Source organism: Alternaria dauci, chromosome 8, assembly GCF_042100115.1.
Source record: "Alternaria dauci strain A2016 chromosome 8, whole genome shotgun sequence".
In the NCBI taxonomy this organism is placed as follows: domain Eukaryota; kingdom Fungi; phylum Ascomycota; class Dothideomycetes; order Pleosporales; family Pleosporaceae; genus Alternaria; species Alternaria dauci.
Window position 1 is genome coordinate 1,255,624 of NC_091279.1, and position 16,095 is coordinate 1,271,718.

Consider the following 16,095-nt stretch of genomic DNA (forward strand, 5'->3'; position numbering starts at 1 on the left):
GGTTCACGTGTGCGCTCGAGTGTGCGTCTGAGTGTGGTGTGGATGCGCTGTGTCAGGCAAAGGGCACCATGTAGCCCTATTATTAAAGTGATACCTTGGCGGCTTTGTTGTGTCTGCGAGTTTTGATCGTAGCCGGAATCAACACGGGCGAGATTTATGTTATCACAATTGCATTGTTGTGGCGTGAAGACGGTCAGATAGATATTTGATATATTTGGTTGAGGGTGCGCCCAAGTTTCGTCGAAGCGCTTGCAGTAATCCCAAATGTCTCGCGAGATGCGTCCACGAAATGTTTGTTGCTGCTGGTCTCGAGTGACTTGTAGGCGTAATTGCACGTGTTGGCTGCAGAGTCTATGTCGATATGGCTGCACGTGCTAGGCAAGCCTTACCAACCTTGGAAGACGCTAGAGAGCACCGCTGACGAAAGTTCCCGACGCGAACCTGGGCGCAACTTCCACGGTACGAGTCGCAAAGCTCTCAACACCTACACCTAATCACCCACCCACCCACTCATCCTCCTCCTCCGTCGCACCCCACTCTCCCCCTCGACCACGAGACACGTGTCATCAACACCGAGTCGACGCGCGACAAAATGTTGACTACTGGACGCGGCAGCATTGCCCAGATACATTACACTGGCGAGGAAGCTGCGGGTGAGATCAACAAGCTTCTCAGCGCAGTCGTACGTACTGCCCCACGTGATGGCGAGACTCGTGCTGACCCATCTACAGGTAGAGAACGAAGACGACTTTGAGAGATGGGAGGCGCTCGTCACTCGTGCCTCTGACCTCGAGGGCGGCGTCACCCGCAATTCCAGCCCGTCCGCCATCGAACTCGTGCGCAACGTATACGACTGCTTTCTGACAAAGTTCCCGCTCTTCTTCGGATACTGGAAGAAGTATGCTGACCTCGAGTTCTCTATTGGTGGCACCGAGACTGCCGAGATGGTCTACGAGCGTGGCGTCTCGTGCATTACATCTTCAGTAGACCTGTGGGCCAATTACTGCACCTTCAAGATGGACACGTCGCATGACAATGACATTATTCGAGAGTAAGTCTTGCCTTTTCTCCCCTTCCCTTCCCTCCCCTCCCCTCCCCGATCCCCAATTCGGAGGCTCAATCTCGCCGTAGTCAGCGGGAAGTCGTGCGCAGTTTGGCACTGCGTTTTCAGGTATGACATGGTCTTGCTGCATACCGTTTGGTGCACCTCCTCATTGCCCTATTGTACTGTGCCCCACCAAAGAGCGATATGGTACACTGCGAGCCTGAAGTCGATGGCCTTGCCTTCCCCCATGTTGGCATGATAGGTTACTTTGCAACATCATCCCCTCCTGTCCCTTCCCATTGCTTGCTTTCACAATACTGACCTAGCAGTCTGTTCGAGCGCGGTGCCCACTTTGTTGGTCTTGACTTCCAGAGCCATCCATTCTGGGACAAGTACATCGAGTTTGAAGAGCGCATCGGAGAGCCATCCAATGTCTCCAAGATCTACAGCCGCGTGCTACATCTTCCCATCTACCAGTTTGCCCGATACTACGAAAAATTCTCCGTCTTGCTTAACAATCGACCAGTCGATGAGTTGGTCGACCCCGATACCCTCGAGACGATGAAGAACGCGGTTCAGCTGGAGAACCAGGGACAGCCCGAGAAGCCAGTGCTTGAGGTGGAGCGACAACTGCGTACCAAGATTCACGAGTACTACTATGCCGAATACACCAAGACGCAGCAGGACGTGACCAACCGCTGGACCTTTGAACAAACCATCAAGAGGGCGTACTTCCACGTCACAGAGCTTGAAGATGCAGAGCTTGAAAACTGGCGCAAGTATCTAGAGTACGAAGAGAAGCAGGGCGACTTCGAGCGCACCTCCTTCCTGTATGAGCGCTGTCTCGTTGCTTGCGCACTCTACGATGAGTTCTGGCTGCGATATGCCCGCTGGATGTTCTCGCAGGGCAAAGAGGAAAATGCGAGGATCATCTACATGCGAGCCAGTTGCATATTCGTACCCATCTCGGCCCCTGCGATACGCCTGAACTGGGCCCGCTTTGAAGAAAAGCTTGGTCGTATTTCTGTCGCTCGCGATATCTACTTGTCCATGCTGGATGAGGCCCCCGAACATACCGAGACCCTCATTGCTCTGGCGGGTGTAGAGCGACGCCACGAAGGCAACGATGCCGCGGTCCGTCTTCTGGAGGAGCACATCGGCCGTTCAAACAACCACATTGGCGGCATACTGTCAGCCGAGCAGGCACGTATACTCTGGCAATGCAAGGGCAATGTCGATGAGGCCCGCCAAGTGTTCAAGGACAAGCACGAGCGATTCTCTGACTCGCGCGAGTTTTGGGTCAAATACCTTGAGTTTGAAGTCGCTCAACCCTCGCCCGATCAGGAAGAAGCTCACACTCGGATAAAGGCAGTTCACGATCTGATGCGCACCAAGGGACGCTTCTCACCAGACGTCTCAAAGGAACTCTCACACTACTACATGACTTATCTTCTGGATCGTGGAGGCAAGGATGCAGCCGAGGAGTACATGCAGCTGGATAAGGATGTTAACGGGTATGTATCATCTGCTAAGAGCGACTCCTCCCAAATCCCTCCCCAGAAGAAACGGAAAAGCCAGCCTCACAACGCAGCAAACAAACGTCAGCGCAAATAGTTGTGCATTAGGTGTCCTCAGCACGAGGCTGCGACGCGAGTTGCGAGTCGTCTCATGACAGCACTCTAGTGTTCATCATACCCCCTTCTTCAACCTTTTAGTATCTACCATTTTTCTGCACCACACGACCACTAGCAAAACGTAATACACCACACTTCTCGTTATCTTGTTGTGCTTGCTAACGTTATGTTTCCGTTACAGTGTAAAGCAGATGGAAGACGTCGCTGCAGCTCCTCCTGTTGCGCCTTCGAAGCCTAGTCACCGAACCCGCTTCTAGGAGTGCGATAGTATCTTGGTATGCACCTCTCCGATTTTCTTACGCATTGATTTACTGACGGTGATGCCCAGACGAGGTGTGCTTATCCCCAATTGCTTGAGCTTTTCGCTGTATGCGAATATCACGCTCCAAAATAATGTCTGATCAGCTGCGTCACGAATCACACCGATACGACACGACCCGATGCTATGCCATATCGAGGTCGATGCCGTTCTGAAGGGTATGCTTCAAATCTGGATAGACCCGCGCAGTCCATGCCACGTCATAGGTAAAACACTTTCCACCTTTCTTGATTTTTTCTGTTTACACTGTAAAATGTTTGGGCGTTGTATTCCTTCTGATAAGACCTTGGCGACATGACGGGAGATATGTGTAAGAGACGTTGAGTTTGCTTGGGTAGCGTCAGATCGCTAGGCTGCTCATATCGAGTTGCATCTGTACAAAAGATAATCAAAAATTCGCTCAAGATCCAAAATGACTTCATGCACGGCAAGGTTTCGTGTATATGTTAGCATTACACGAAATTATTTGTGACACACGGCCACTATGAGGCTGTGGCACTATAGCTACCTCCTCCCATTTTATTCAGACAGCGAACCCACCGCTATTCTTCTGCCTAGGCTCACCAGCAGCTTCGAAGGTTCCATTAGTCAAGCGTCTCAGACCCTGCGCTGTACTTGAACCAGGCGCAACCCAGGTAACATTGCTTCCTAGCTCCTTCAAGAAAGCCGTGGTTCCGTTGTCGAACCCATACTCGAAGCTCACTTGCGCAGGCACCAGCTGATCATGAATTCTTGGTTTAGCTAGCGCCTCTGCCGTCGTCAGCTCTCCATCCAGGATGTGGATCAAATTCTGGATCGTGGCCGTGATGATACGACTGCCACCGGCAGCGCCGATAGCGACGTAGAAAGCGTTTGCGATAGACGACGAGTTTAGATGTTCGACGATTACAGGGGAGATGGAGGAAAGGGGGCGTTTTCCGGGACGAATGAAGTTGGCAGGGGACGGAATGTATCCAAAAGCGTTGGTCGTGTTCGGGATACTGAAGTCGTTCATCTCATTATTCATAATGACACCAGTTTCTGGGACAACGAGCTTGCTTCCAAAGAGCAGGTTCACAGTTGTCGTTAGTGTGACGGCCATGCCGCTCTTGTCTGCAGTTACAACGTGGCTTGTTCCGGGTGTTTCGAGGGATTCGAGACCAGCGGGGTTGTAGTAGGCCACGTCGAAGGTTTTTGTGTCGGAAATTTTGGAGCGGACCTCTTTGGCTGTGGCTTCAGACATCATTTGCTCTTGATATGCGTCTATTCCGTCGAGGAATAGAGGGTCACCTAGTTCAGCGCGCATGCCGTAGGCGAATCTCATGCTTTCGTCGAGGCGGTGGGTGGTGAGGTTGATGTTTTCTGGGTTTCCGACTTCAGAATAGCCTTCCATAATCTTAAGGGTGGCGAGAGCGACCTCTCCTCCCGAGGGTGCGCTGCAGGCTGTGAGCTTGTAGTCGCGGTATTTTATGGTGGATGGCTTGCGGATGGCGACAGTGTAGTTGGAAAGGTCATCAAGGGTCATGGTTCCATTGGCAGCTTGAAGTGCCCGGATAGTGGCTTCTGCAATAGGACCATTGTAGAATGCGTCTGGACCGTCCTTGGCAATGGTTTCGAGTGTGTCGGCATAGCGTTTCCGCGTAATGGTCTCGTTGAGCTTGAGCAGACGTCCATTGGGCGCAAAATCAATGGCAAAATCAACGTCGTCGACCAAGAAGTTGGACGAGGAGGTGGCAGAGACCATGTACTTGACTAGGTCTTCGTTCACTCGCCAGCCATTCCTGGCCACCTTTACAGCTGGGGTGAGGACAGTGGCCCATGGCAAGACACCGTAGTTCTCGTGAAGATGTTGAAGGCCGCGCAATTCACCGGGGACTCCTGAAGCGAGACCGCCATTGATGCTTGCGTTTGTGTTGTTCTTGTACATGTCTTCAAATGCAGCGGCTGGCGCTGTCTCGCGAAAGTCGATGAACTCGTATGTGCCGTTTGGTGCTCGTACAAGCATGAAACCTCCTCCGCCGATACCTGTACGTGATTAACAAGGAGCCAAGTGAGTTCTTTTTACACGGAATTCTTACCAGAATGGTACATGCCGACAACGCCTACACATGCTACAGTGCCGACCATGGCATCTGCGGCATTTCCACCCAACTTCAACAACTCAATACCGATATGACTGCAGATATCGCTCTCCGAGGCGACAGCACCCAACTCGCCTTCCTTCAGAATGGGCTTGGAAGGGTAATCTGGCGACCATGATTCTCCGCTCTTGACAGGAGTACCCAAGGCACTTTGAAGCGTCAAGAGGCCGGTGAAGCACTTGACCAGCGATCCGCGCGCCATATTTGCAGCAGCACAGTATTGACGAAAGGACAGAGGAAGAACAAGCTCACCAAGGCTACGAGAGGCGAACCATGGGCTCATGGTGCAGGTTATATACTAGCCGAAGTCGGCTTGGTGGATCCAGAGTTGCGACGGTAATGACTTGTAATGGAAAGCGCTACGACGATTTGGGAAGCTGCAAAAGCCCGAGGCTGGGATTGCGTGCGCAGCAGTCGAAATGCACCATTGCGAACGGGCCGAGTGGACACGGTCAGGTAATAATGTAGTTGTGGAACGGACGACCAGTTCGGCCTATCCAGATAACAAAGCCGGGCCGTTGTTGGTCAGAGATAACCGCGGGTGATAACGGCGGTGGCATTGGGGGATTTGTATGAGCAAAGAGAAATGCTGGCGGGTAGTGCTGTATGCAGTACGACTCAGTTCGTCGTTGGTGCAGAACTGACGCCAGTGTGGGCAAGACACCAGGCTTCTGCCAGACGCGTGGGTAAGCAAGGTGGTTGCCAAGTGTGTGGGTGAGGGCTGCATAACGTGACACCGTGATGTAACCGAGAGCTGGTCGCGTTGCCAGCCTCACGCGTCTCCAGCTTTCTCCACAGGCACATCGCGTAGCCTCACAACCCCGCGAACCACCCAATGGCGCCAAAGAGCAGCCAGTCGTCGCAGAAAGCCACACAGCCCACCATCTCCAGCTTCTTCACGAAAAAACCGTCGCAACCGCCCAAGTCGGCGCCCAAGCCCGCTCCAAAGGCGCCTTCTCCACCCATCACCACCACCACCACCGCAGATCAAGACGGCGATGACGAAGATGAAGATGAACTGCCCGTATCGCAGTCTATCCCCGTCCGCAAGCGCGCGATAGACGAGGACAATGTTCAGGATACCCTTCGTTCCTCCCCCTCCAAGCGCACTAGGTTCGACAAGGGCGACTCGTCGCGACAGACATCCGTGCCAAAGCCCCCAAACATCACCGATCGGACTTCCAAGTTCCTCTTCTCTTCGCCGCCCCCCGCACGGGATGAGAGCCGTCAAGACGATGAAGAGGAAGCGGCGCTTTCGCAGAAGCAGAAGGAGAGGTTGCACGAAAAGTTTGTCAAGAAGCTGGGTCGACCAGATAGCTTTGCCCAGCTCAGGAGGCGCAACAAGATTATGCCCGACGACAGTCCCGATGCCAATGGCGAGGAAGGCGACGACGACGAGGATGAAGAGGACGAGCCTGCCCAGAAGCCCACCAAGGGAAAGAAGGGCGCTGCGACCAAGAAGGCGAGCAAGCTGACACCCATGGAAATACAGTACTTGGACATCAAGCGCAAGCACCTTGACACAATCATCGTCATGGAGGTTGGCTACAAGTACAAGTTCTTTGGCGAGGACGCAAGAACAGCGTCCAAAGAATTGGGTATCGTCTGTATACCCGGTGAGAACCCCAAATTTCTGGCTGCATGTGAGGCATACACTAACTCCACGCTCCGATATTCTAGGAAAATTCAGATACGACGAGCACCCTTCCGAAGCACACCTCGACCGATTCGCATCTGCCAGCTTTCCTACACATCGTCTACAGGTCCATGTGAAACGTCTCGTGCAGGCGAACCACAAGGTTGGTGTAGTGCGACAGCTAGAGACAGCTGCGCTTAAAGCGGCCGGCACCAACAGAAATGCCCCCTTCGTACGAAAACTCACAAACCTCTATACCAAGGGTACGTACGTGGACGACGTTGAGGGCTTGGAAGCCCCTACCGAAGGCTCCGGCGCTAGCGTACAGTCGACGGGATACCTGCTTTGCATTACCGAGAGCAATGCGAAAGGATGGGGTACGGACGAGAAAGTTCAAGTCGGTTTAGTGGCTGTTCAACCGGCGACTGGCGACATCATCTACGATGATTTCGAGGATGGCTTCATGCGCAGCGAGATTGAAACACGATTACTCCACATTGCGCCAGCCGAGTTCCTGGTCGTTGGCCAGCTGTCCAAAGCTACCGATAAACTTATACAACATCTGTCAGCGAGTAAGACCAACGTGTTCGGAGACAGATCGCGGGTTGAGAGGGTGGAAAAGCCAAAGACCATGGCTGCGCAAGCCTACAGTCACATCTCGAACTTCTATGCAGGCAAGATGAAGTCCAGCCAGGAAGCCGACTCCGACAAGCAGGGCGCTATCCTCGACAAGGTACATCAGCTGTCAGAGCATGTGACTATATGTCTCTCAGCACTGATCACACATCTCAGCGAGTATGGGCTAGAACACGTCTTCAATCTTACAAAGTACTTCCAGCCATTCAGCGCCAGGTCGTACATGTTGCTGAACGGCAACACTCTATCTAGCCTGGAGATCTACCAGAATCAAACAGACTACACTGCCAAAGGCAGCTTGTTCTGGACCATGAATCGGACAAAGACCCGCTTTGGACAGCGGTTGCTGAGGAAGTGGGTCGGCCGGCCGCTCATAGACAAAGAAAGATTAGAAGAGCGCATAGCAGCGGTAGAGGAACTCAAGGAAGGCCATAATACTATACCTGTGGACAAGCTGAAATTCGTGCTTGGAAAAATCAGGACCGATCTGGAAAAGGTACTCATTCGCATATACTACAAAAAGTGTACAAGGCCGGAGCTGTTAGCAGCTTTGCAAAGCCTGCAGGAAATATCGAGCCAGTACCTGTCAGCGAAGACACCCGAACAGAGTGGTTTCTCCTCCTCACTCCTGAGCGAAGCTGTTTCGAATGTTCCGAAGATATACGATGACCTGAACAGCTTTTTAGAGAAGATCAACGCTCAAGCAGCGAAGGATGATGACAAGTATTCTTTCTTCCGGGAAGAGCATGAGGCAGAAGATATCAACGACCTGAAGTTAAGCATCGCCTCCGTGGAAGACGACCTCAACACGCACCGAAAGGATGCGGCTGCGAAATTGGGGAAAAGCCAAGTAGTTTACGTCACGGTTGCTGGAATCGAGTACTTGATCGAGGTCAAGAGGAAGTCGCCCGAAGAGAAGAAAGTACCTGCTTCATGGCAGCAGATCTCAGCCACCAAGACGACCCTGCGTTTCCACACTCCAGAAGTCAAACGTATGCTCCAAGAACGAGACCAGTACAAAGAGTCGCTCGCGGCAGCATGCGACAAAGCCTACATAGGTTTATTAGAAGAGATTTCATCCAAGTATCAACAGCTCCGAGACTGTGTAGCCTCCCTGGCAACACTCGACGCCCTCTTTTCCTTGGCTACTTTGGCGAATCAGCCGGGCTACGTGAAGCCTACTTTCACAGACGACATCGAGCTCAACATCACCGGTGGCCGGCATCCCATGGTCGAGCAACTACTCCTCGAAAACTACGTTCCCAATGACCTTTCCCTCTCACACAACTCGACGCGCGCCCTGCTGATTACTGGCCCCAATATGGGCGGTAAATCTTCTTACGTACGCTCTGCAGCTCTGATCGCAATCATGGGCCAAATCGGTTCCTACGTCCCGGCTACCGAAGCGCGACTGGGCATGTTAGATGCGGTTTTCACTCGTATGGGCGCCTTTGACAACATGCTCAAAGGCGAATCAACCTTCATGGTTGAGCTCAACGAAACGTCGGATATCCTCAAATCCGCGACACCCCGTTCCCTCATTATCCTGGATGAGCTGGGTCGTGGCACATCAACCTTTGATGGTGTCGCGATTGCGGAAGCAGTACTTGATTATGTTATCCGGGACCTGCAGTCGCTCACGCTATTCATCACGCATTACCAGCATCTGGCCAAACTCTCAGGTCGCTTTCCTAATGGTGAGCTGAAGAACGTCCATATGCGCTTTGAGGAGCAGAATGGCGGAAAGGAGGTCGTCTTTTTGTACGAAGCCACAGAGGGCATAAGTCATCGATCTTACGGTCTGAATGTAGCGCGATTGGCAAGGGTACCTGAGAAGGTCATTGATGTGGCGGAGGTGAAGAGTGCGGAGCTAGAGGAGAGCATGGGGGCTTGTAAGCTAGGGAACCTGTAAGTCGAACCTAGAGCAAAGGATGCGATGAGTGATGGAATATGCTAACAATGACTAGGTCTCGCATGATGAAGGGTTTGTTGACTGACGAATCGGAAGCTAGTCTTGATAGGCTTGTCGAGGGTATCGAGCAACTGTAACGTGCCGGTGTGTACATGTATTATATGGCCGAGGAGGGACGAGATCACGTCAAAATAAAACAACATGCTTGGTTGTGGGGGTATTATTTTTGTTTCCTTATGTGATTATCATAATCGTATGCATGACACCATCGTTGTGATGGTGGTCCCTAGCCGGCGGGTCTCCTATCCTCCCAGCTCATCACATAATCCTGATCATGCTAGAGCTCTAGCTCAACAGCTTAACCGAGACGAGTCTCCTTGTCCTTGATGGGGATATCGGAGCCGGTGGTGCTCTTGTACTGGCCACGGATGAAGTCGCTGATCTGTTCGTCCTTGGCTTGCTCGACGGCAGACTCGTTGTCTTGAGGACCTTGGCCCATGAACTTCTCTTGAACGAAGTCGACACCTGAACTGGAAGTTAGTGTCTGTCACACGATGCAAACACCTCATGATTGACGACGATGAAGTGCTGACATACCCTTGTCGAGGTAGTCCTCGTTCTTCTCGCTCTCCTTGCCGCCGCCAGCAGCCGAGTTGAGCTTCTCGCCAATTCCACCGAGGAAGCCACCTGAGCCAGAGGACTTTTGCTCAGAGCCCTGGCCTTGGACGACCTGCTCGTTGACAGAGTTGCCTTGGGTGTTGCCGCTGCCGGTAACCTTGTTGAGGAAGTCCATGATGTTTGTCTGGTGTTTAGTTGGGGATTAGGTAAGGTAAGTGAGGAGACTGTAGTAGTACGAGTTGTAGGTGAGTGTATGAGGTTGTTGTGAGTTAGAAGCTGAGAGCAATGGAGGAGAGAGCTATTTATGCAGCTGGTTGACAGGCAAGGGTGAGTGATCTTGGAAGCGGGAGCAGCGATGGGCCAAACAAGATCTAGTCCCTGGTGACGGAATCTTGGTATTGGAGCTAAGGTGTTTTGATAGGCGCATATTGCAAGCTGAGGTATGAAGCTCCAGGTCATGTACCTGATATGTAGCTGGTCTTGGTAGTACTGCCCCGCTTGCTGCGCGCCTACGTCATTCGTCCCTCGGAGACCCCGCCAACGCGGAGGCTTAAGCTGACTAGTGCTATCGCGAGCAAAGTTCCGCTATCACGACTTGCACGTGCGAGAAATCTTGCCATTGCGCCTTTGCATTGCTTGTTCTTGAGTGTTCAACCGCGTCCGCACGTCTTTACCCTTTTCGTCATCGCCATGATACCCATCACCGTCATCACAGGCTTCCTCGGCTCGGGTAAAACAAGTAAGTTGTAAATTTCAGTTACACTCCCTCCGACACCCCCACAACACGAAATGGGCGCGCTGTATTAGTTTGAACCTAACCGCCTTACAGCCCTCATCCTGAACCTGATTCCTCAACTGCCCAAAACCTACAAACTTGCGCTCCTGAAAAACGAATACGGCGACATCAAAGTCGACACAGCACTCGCCTCCTCGGCCGCGATATCTGGTGTACAGGAACTCCTCAACGGATGTATATGCTGCAACCTCGTCGGACAGCTTTCCGACGCTCTCGAAACGCTCGCCAACGATGTCAACCCCGACCGCATTGTCATCGAGACCTCGGGCTCTGCGTTTCCCGCAACATTGGCTATGGAGGTGAATAGGCTGAGCAGGGAGACAGGCAAATATGTCTTGGATGGCGTCATGAGCGTCATTGACGTAGAGAATTGGAAGGGTTACGAGGACACGAGTTACACGGCCAAGATGCAGGCGCGGTACACAGACCTCATCGTGCTCAACAAGCACGAACTGGTCAGCGAACGAAGGTTGGAGGACGTAGAAGATGCAATACTAGCGCTCGAGGTAGAGCCACAAATACCCAGGACAAAGAGTAGGAAAGGGTGGGTGGACAAGGATATCGTCTTTGGGCTGGATGCGCGGTTAGCGGGAGTCAAAGAGGAGAATGGAAGCGCGCATGCACATGACCACGACCATGACCACTCTAGCGAGGTTGAAGTCCTCACTGTTACGCTGAAAAGCCAGGATAGACAGGCCAGTGTGGACACGGCAAAACTCGCCAAATTCCTGAAGGATCCAACCAAAGACGAAGTGTACAGGATCAAAGGCATCATGTACACTTCTACTCCGCCAAAGTCTTCAGATGCCGAGGCGGATATACATCAAAAGACACCAGAGGGACGAGCAAGATATATCTTGAACTGGGCGTTTGGGCGTTGGACCTTCACACCTGTGTCATTATCAGCTAGCGATAGCTCTCATGAAGACGAGCCCGTACTGAGACTGACGGTCATCACGGCGAGATATGAGTCAACCAAGTGGAAGAAGCAGATTGAATCAAGCGGGCTAATCGCATTACAAGGCGATGTTGAGGCTTCGTTAACAGTGGAAAAGATGGTGTGAGCGGTGGGATGCGAGCCTATAATCTACTCTGCCCAAGATTTAGATCTGGAAAACTTTATTCAATAGATTTCGATTCACCACAAGACGTGTTTTACGTACTATGTACTCGAACGATGATCCTACTCGCTACAGCTCTGGAGCACCTATACCTCAACAAAAGCTCCAAAAGAGGCTTAGACATGACGACATATAAACAATGACTAGCTCACCTTGCACCAAACTTAGTCTAGACACACTTGCTGTACTCGTGGCAGATTATGCAATCACTAGAGTAGTGCACGTTTCACGACATTCGGACAACAAAGTTACGCATGATTAAAGCAGGACAAATAAGAAGACGACTCTAGGTTCCATTTCGAGAGTAGAAAAGATCTATTATAGGAAGGGGTCAACCAGACTCCACCTATGCAGTGCTAGTCGTCTATTCATACGGAGAACCCTTTCCGTGACAGGTCAGTCCAATGCCCATGCCTCCATACATACATTCGTCGCCATCACCAATCATCAGGTCGTAAGAGGGGTATAGAGTGCGTGAGACATCACTTTCATGAGTTCGTGTTCACACGCTTGCTGAGAGCTATCATGCCATCATCTCAGGGCGAGCGAGGGTTCTTTGAGAGTTTGCTGAGCGCACCAAGCAAACCTGTACCGCTTGTTAGTGAAATTTTGCGCATGGTTATAAGGAAAAAAACTTACCAGTTGCACCGTTGGGCAGTGTCGACATGGCAATTGAATTGCGGTCACCCACTGTGACGGTCTGGACATTAGGAACCTTTCCCTCCTCTTTTAACTTCTCTGCCCATCGGAAAACACCCTCATCACTTCGGTCATTTCCAGCCGCAAATACAAAGTCTGGCCGAGCTATCTCTGGATATTTGCTGAAGATGTACTGCGAAGCAGAGGCCTTATCGAAGTCGATGGGCTCAATAACAACGGAGTCTTTGGTGGGAACCGCCTTGATGCGTTGCTGTTCACATGCGTCATTGATATGGTTCGCACAGTCGCCGGCATGTCGGCTTGCGGAGTCGTCCTTGTCGGTGGGTTTGTTGTAGTGGAAGATGATAGAACAGTGACGCTCCTCGACCCAGCTACCTTCCACACGCTCGAGATAGTACTGCAAGATAGGCTTGACTGAGTCCTTCCATCTTACAGTCTTCTCCTCTTCTGGGAACTGGATCCATTCACTCGCACTGGGCTCGCGCAAGAAGCAACCATTCTCTGCAATAAGGCCGAGGCCTCGCACGCGGTTGAAGATGAGCTCGGTCTCGCGAACAGTCCGACCGGTCATAACATAAACGACATTCTTCTCGTCAGCGACAAGGTCGTTGAGAACGACAATGACACGCTCAGTGTTTGCCAGGATGGTGTTGTTAACAGATCCATAAGATGCGAGGGTGCCTTCGTAATCAAGGACAAAGAGTCGTCGCTGAGATTCCTGGTAGGTACGAGCAAGATTGCTGGAAGAAAGACGAGGAATGGACATGGTGTCGCGCTTGAACTGTTCCTCGTGGACCTTGGCTAGATGGCTGCTCAGGTTCTTCACCCAGAAATCGCCAGTTTGGTGCATAACTGTGTCGCGCAGCTTGGTATATCTCCTTTCCTTTTCGGTGTCGGTCATCTCTAATGCAACTCGGAACGCTTCCGCAATACTGTTGTAATCCCATGGGTTTACGGCTAAGTCGGCCCCGTTGAAAACCGAGGCACTTCCGGTAAACTCACTGAGAATGACGGGGCTGTGCTTCTTGTCACTCGCACGCCCATCCTGGCAGATGACGAACTCGTGGCAAGTGAGGTTCATGCCTTCACGGAGACTTGTGATGGCGAGAGCGTCGGCAATGGAGAGAAGTGCCAGATATTGCGAGAAAGTAATATCTTGTCTCAGGAAGATGAGAGGGTTGTGCGTTAAGGTCGAGTGGACAGCATCGATACGAGTGACGATTTCGGAGACTGTTGCAGCAAGCTCAGTATCCTCGGTGGTGGATGTGGCGACTTGGATCATGACAACCTTGTCTCTCCACTCTGGGTTCTTGTTCAAGAATAACTCAAAGGCAAGTAGCTTCTGTCGGACACCACGGATGTTGTCGAGCTTGTCACGAGCAACGATGACCTTTTTGCCCTCGTATCTCTTCTGCATAGTTGTGATCCACTCTAGGACCTCGGGCTCTTCCCGCGCCAGGGCAAGAGCCCGAGGGTCAATGCCGATTGGCGATGAGTGTACGTTGACGAAGCGGTTCTCTAGCTGGACACCATCTTCGGTCGCCTCGACCGAGAGAATCCTACTACATGTCTGTAGGAAATGGTGGGCATATTCTGGTGTCTGGAACGCAACTAGGTTAGCCCCGAGCATACCGTCGAGCAGCTCCTTCCGCGCAGCCAAGCAGCGGAACACCTCGGACGATGGGAAGGCGGTGTGGAGGAAGAAGCCAATCTGCGCATCCGGGAGCTTCTGGCGGATCATCTGGGGAACAAGACACAGGTGGTAATCGTGGATCCAGATGACGTCTCCGCGCTTGTAGTTCTTGACAACCTTGTCTGCAAAGGCTTGATTGACCTTGACATAGAAGACCCATGAGTGATCAAGGAAAGCCTTGCTCTTGGGGTGATCGGGGATGATGTAATGAAACACTGGCCACAAGATAGTCTTGCAGTAGTGAGCATAGTGACCGTCAAAGTCCTTGTCGCTGACGAAGACGGTAAGAGCGTCATGCTCTTCCTCGAGTTTCTCATAAATTTCCGTCTTCTTCTCCTCATTCAGACTGTCGGTGGGAAAGCCGATCAAGCCTACGGTTATCGTGTCGCTGATGCACTTGTTGTCGACTGCACAGCGCAGCGCGTTGGTAAGTCCGCCGTTGCCCTGGACAGCAGGTACAACGGTGTACTCAGTGGCCCATCGCGGGTCTGTTGTCGGCTTGCCGGCGTGGGAGCCCTTCATTCGCTCCTTCTGAGCTTGCGCGCGCTCCTGCGCCTTTGCATATTCGAGAATCGTGTCGGGAGGTGCGGGCTCCGCCCTCGACATGGGCTGGTTGAAGAACAGACCGGTCGTGCCCCATTCGGGGACATGGGCATCGCTACGTACCAGGCCCCGGGGGTCTGTTGGCTTTGGGAAATGAGTGGCAGCGCTGGGGTGACCAGGAGTAAAGAAGTCTTCGTGCTCCGCCATTCTCATGGGCGTCTTGGGCAGCTGGATGTGCGATGGCGGCGTCCGCTTAAGGAGGCTCTGGGGCTGCTCTTCGGCTGCATTTTTGCCAAGCGTTCGTGCACTGCCTATACTGGTGGAGGAGGACTCGCGGATCGTCTCGCTCAGCTTTGGGGGAGCTGGTTGTGGTGGGCTTGCGGGGCTGGACTTGGACTCGTGGAAATCGACGGTATACGGAAGGAAACTAGCTGCATTAGACGGAACAAAGGCACAGTGCTGCAAGTGATGGCTCCAACGCGCTATCTATCAGACAGGATGAGCAGAAGGTGGTTACCTACAGGGAGACGATGTGAGTGGTCATGTTGAGCAGCAGGTTGGCGTCAGCGCCCGCTGGTCAGAGATTGTGGTTGTAGAAATGGCGTCAAGATCGCGAACAGATATAGGGGGGGGGAGAAGCGGGTCCTGTACGAGGGGCGAGGGGGGAGAGGAGGTGAAGTTATAGAGGCGGTGGGAGCGCGCAGTGAAATTTCCGGTAGATTCGATGGATCGTGATGAAGCCTGTCCGAGGGAAGGCAGGGCTTACTGGCGCATGTGAAGTTGGCGCCCAAGCAAGCAGGAGCTACCGGAGGTGTAGGGGTGAAAGGGGAAGATCCAAGATATCTGGCTGTGGTTCCTGGATGAGGCGTGCGGCTTACGGCAAGCGGCGTACTTGATACCTTCGCGTCCATGGCTGCAATTTGCAAGATTTCAGCCCCGCGGTATGACGTACGGCCAACACCGGACGAGCACAGCGCGTTTGTGGGCCTCTCTCCACCGTCTCACAGAACCTTGACTCGAGGATTGTCATATTTACGCAAGTAGCACGGAAACAAGTCGTCAGACGCATCTACGCCGGCGCATCCTCTGCTAAAACCTGACAGCTGTGGTAGCTTCCAATTTAGTCGCCAATCACACGGCCCCGCACACGGTAGGGGGCTATCATTCATAGCTTGCCTCAGTCCTGTGTGTGCGCGCGCGCGCTGAATGTCTCCATGCCTGCCGCGCCATCAGGTCAGCCTGGGTGCATCTCGATGAGGGCAGGTGGGGAAAGTGTTGAGTCTTTTAGTAGGCAGCGCTTCGGCACCTTGCGCCGTCATGGCATTTGCACAGAATCCGATATTGCGCGAAGAATCCGATGTT

At 52.6% G+C, this 16,095-nt stretch overlaps 6 protein-coding genes across 6 annotated transcripts; 3 read left to right on the forward strand and 3 right to left on the reverse strand.

The window, feature by feature from the left end:
• Positions 1 to 592: 592 nt before the first annotated feature.
• ACET3X_008365 (uncharacterized protein) lies at positions 593 to 3,036 on the forward strand (the record flags this gene model as incomplete). Its single annotated transcript, XM_069454530.1, has 6 exons — positions 593 to 682; positions 732 to 1,051; positions 1,375 to 2,559; positions 2,861 to 2,897; positions 2,948 to 2,954; positions 3,008 to 3,036. 6 exons carry the CDS (start codon positions 593 to 595, stop codon positions 3,034 to 3,036), a joined length of 1,668 nt encoding a protein of 555 aa, XP_069303967.1.
• Positions 3,037 to 3,521: 485 nt separating this feature from the next.
• On the reverse strand, positions 3,522 to 5,320 carry ACET3X_008366 (uncharacterized protein; the record flags this gene model as incomplete). The annotated part of the gene is made up of 2 exons (XM_069454531.1): positions 3,522 to 5,002; positions 5,056 to 5,320. 2 exons carry the CDS (start codon positions 5,318 to 5,320, stop codon positions 3,522 to 3,524), a joined length of 1,746 nt encoding a protein of 581 aa, XP_069303968.1.
• Positions 5,321 to 5,953: 633 nt separating this feature from the next.
• ACET3X_008367 (uncharacterized protein) lies at positions 5,954 to 9,439 on the forward strand (the record flags this gene model as incomplete). The annotated part of the gene is made up of 3 exons (XM_069454532.1): positions 5,954 to 6,734; positions 6,799 to 9,298; positions 9,358 to 9,439. 3 exons carry the CDS (start codon positions 5,954 to 5,956, stop codon positions 9,437 to 9,439), a joined length of 3,363 nt encoding a protein of 1,120 aa, XP_069303969.1.
• A 66-nt stretch (positions 9,440 to 9,505) lies between these two features.
• Positions 9,506 to 10,211, reverse strand: ACET3X_008368 (uncharacterized protein). The gene is made up of 2 exons (XM_069454533.1): positions 9,900 to 10,211; positions 9,506 to 9,827 (listed from the first exon to the last, which is right to left on the reverse strand). Exons 1-2 carry the CDS (start codon positions 10,093 to 10,095, stop codon positions 9,661 to 9,663), a joined length of 363 nt encoding a protein of 120 aa, XP_069303970.1. The 5' UTR covers positions 10,096 to 10,211; the 3' UTR covers positions 9,506 to 9,660.
• A 315-nt stretch (positions 10,212 to 10,526) lies between these two features.
• Positions 10,527 to 11,859, forward strand: ACET3X_008369 (uncharacterized protein). The gene is made up of 2 exons (XM_069454534.1): positions 10,527 to 10,659; positions 10,750 to 11,859. Exons 1-2 carry the CDS (start codon positions 10,611 to 10,613, stop codon positions 11,778 to 11,780), a joined length of 1,080 nt encoding a protein of 359 aa, XP_069303971.1. The 5' UTR covers positions 10,527 to 10,610; the 3' UTR covers positions 11,781 to 11,859.
• A 257-nt stretch (positions 11,860 to 12,116) lies between these two features.
• On the reverse strand, positions 12,117 to 15,774 carry ACET3X_008370 (uncharacterized protein). The gene is made up of 3 exons (XM_069454535.1): positions 15,255 to 15,774; positions 12,477 to 15,160; positions 12,117 to 12,423 (listed from the first exon to the last, which is right to left on the reverse strand). The coding sequence occupies exons 1-3, from the start codon at positions 15,275 to 15,277 to the stop codon at positions 12,374 to 12,376; spliced, it is 2,757 nt and encodes a 918-aa protein (XP_069303972.1). The 5' UTR covers positions 15,278 to 15,774; the 3' UTR covers positions 12,117 to 12,373.
• Positions 15,775 to 16,095: the final 321 nt, after the last annotated feature.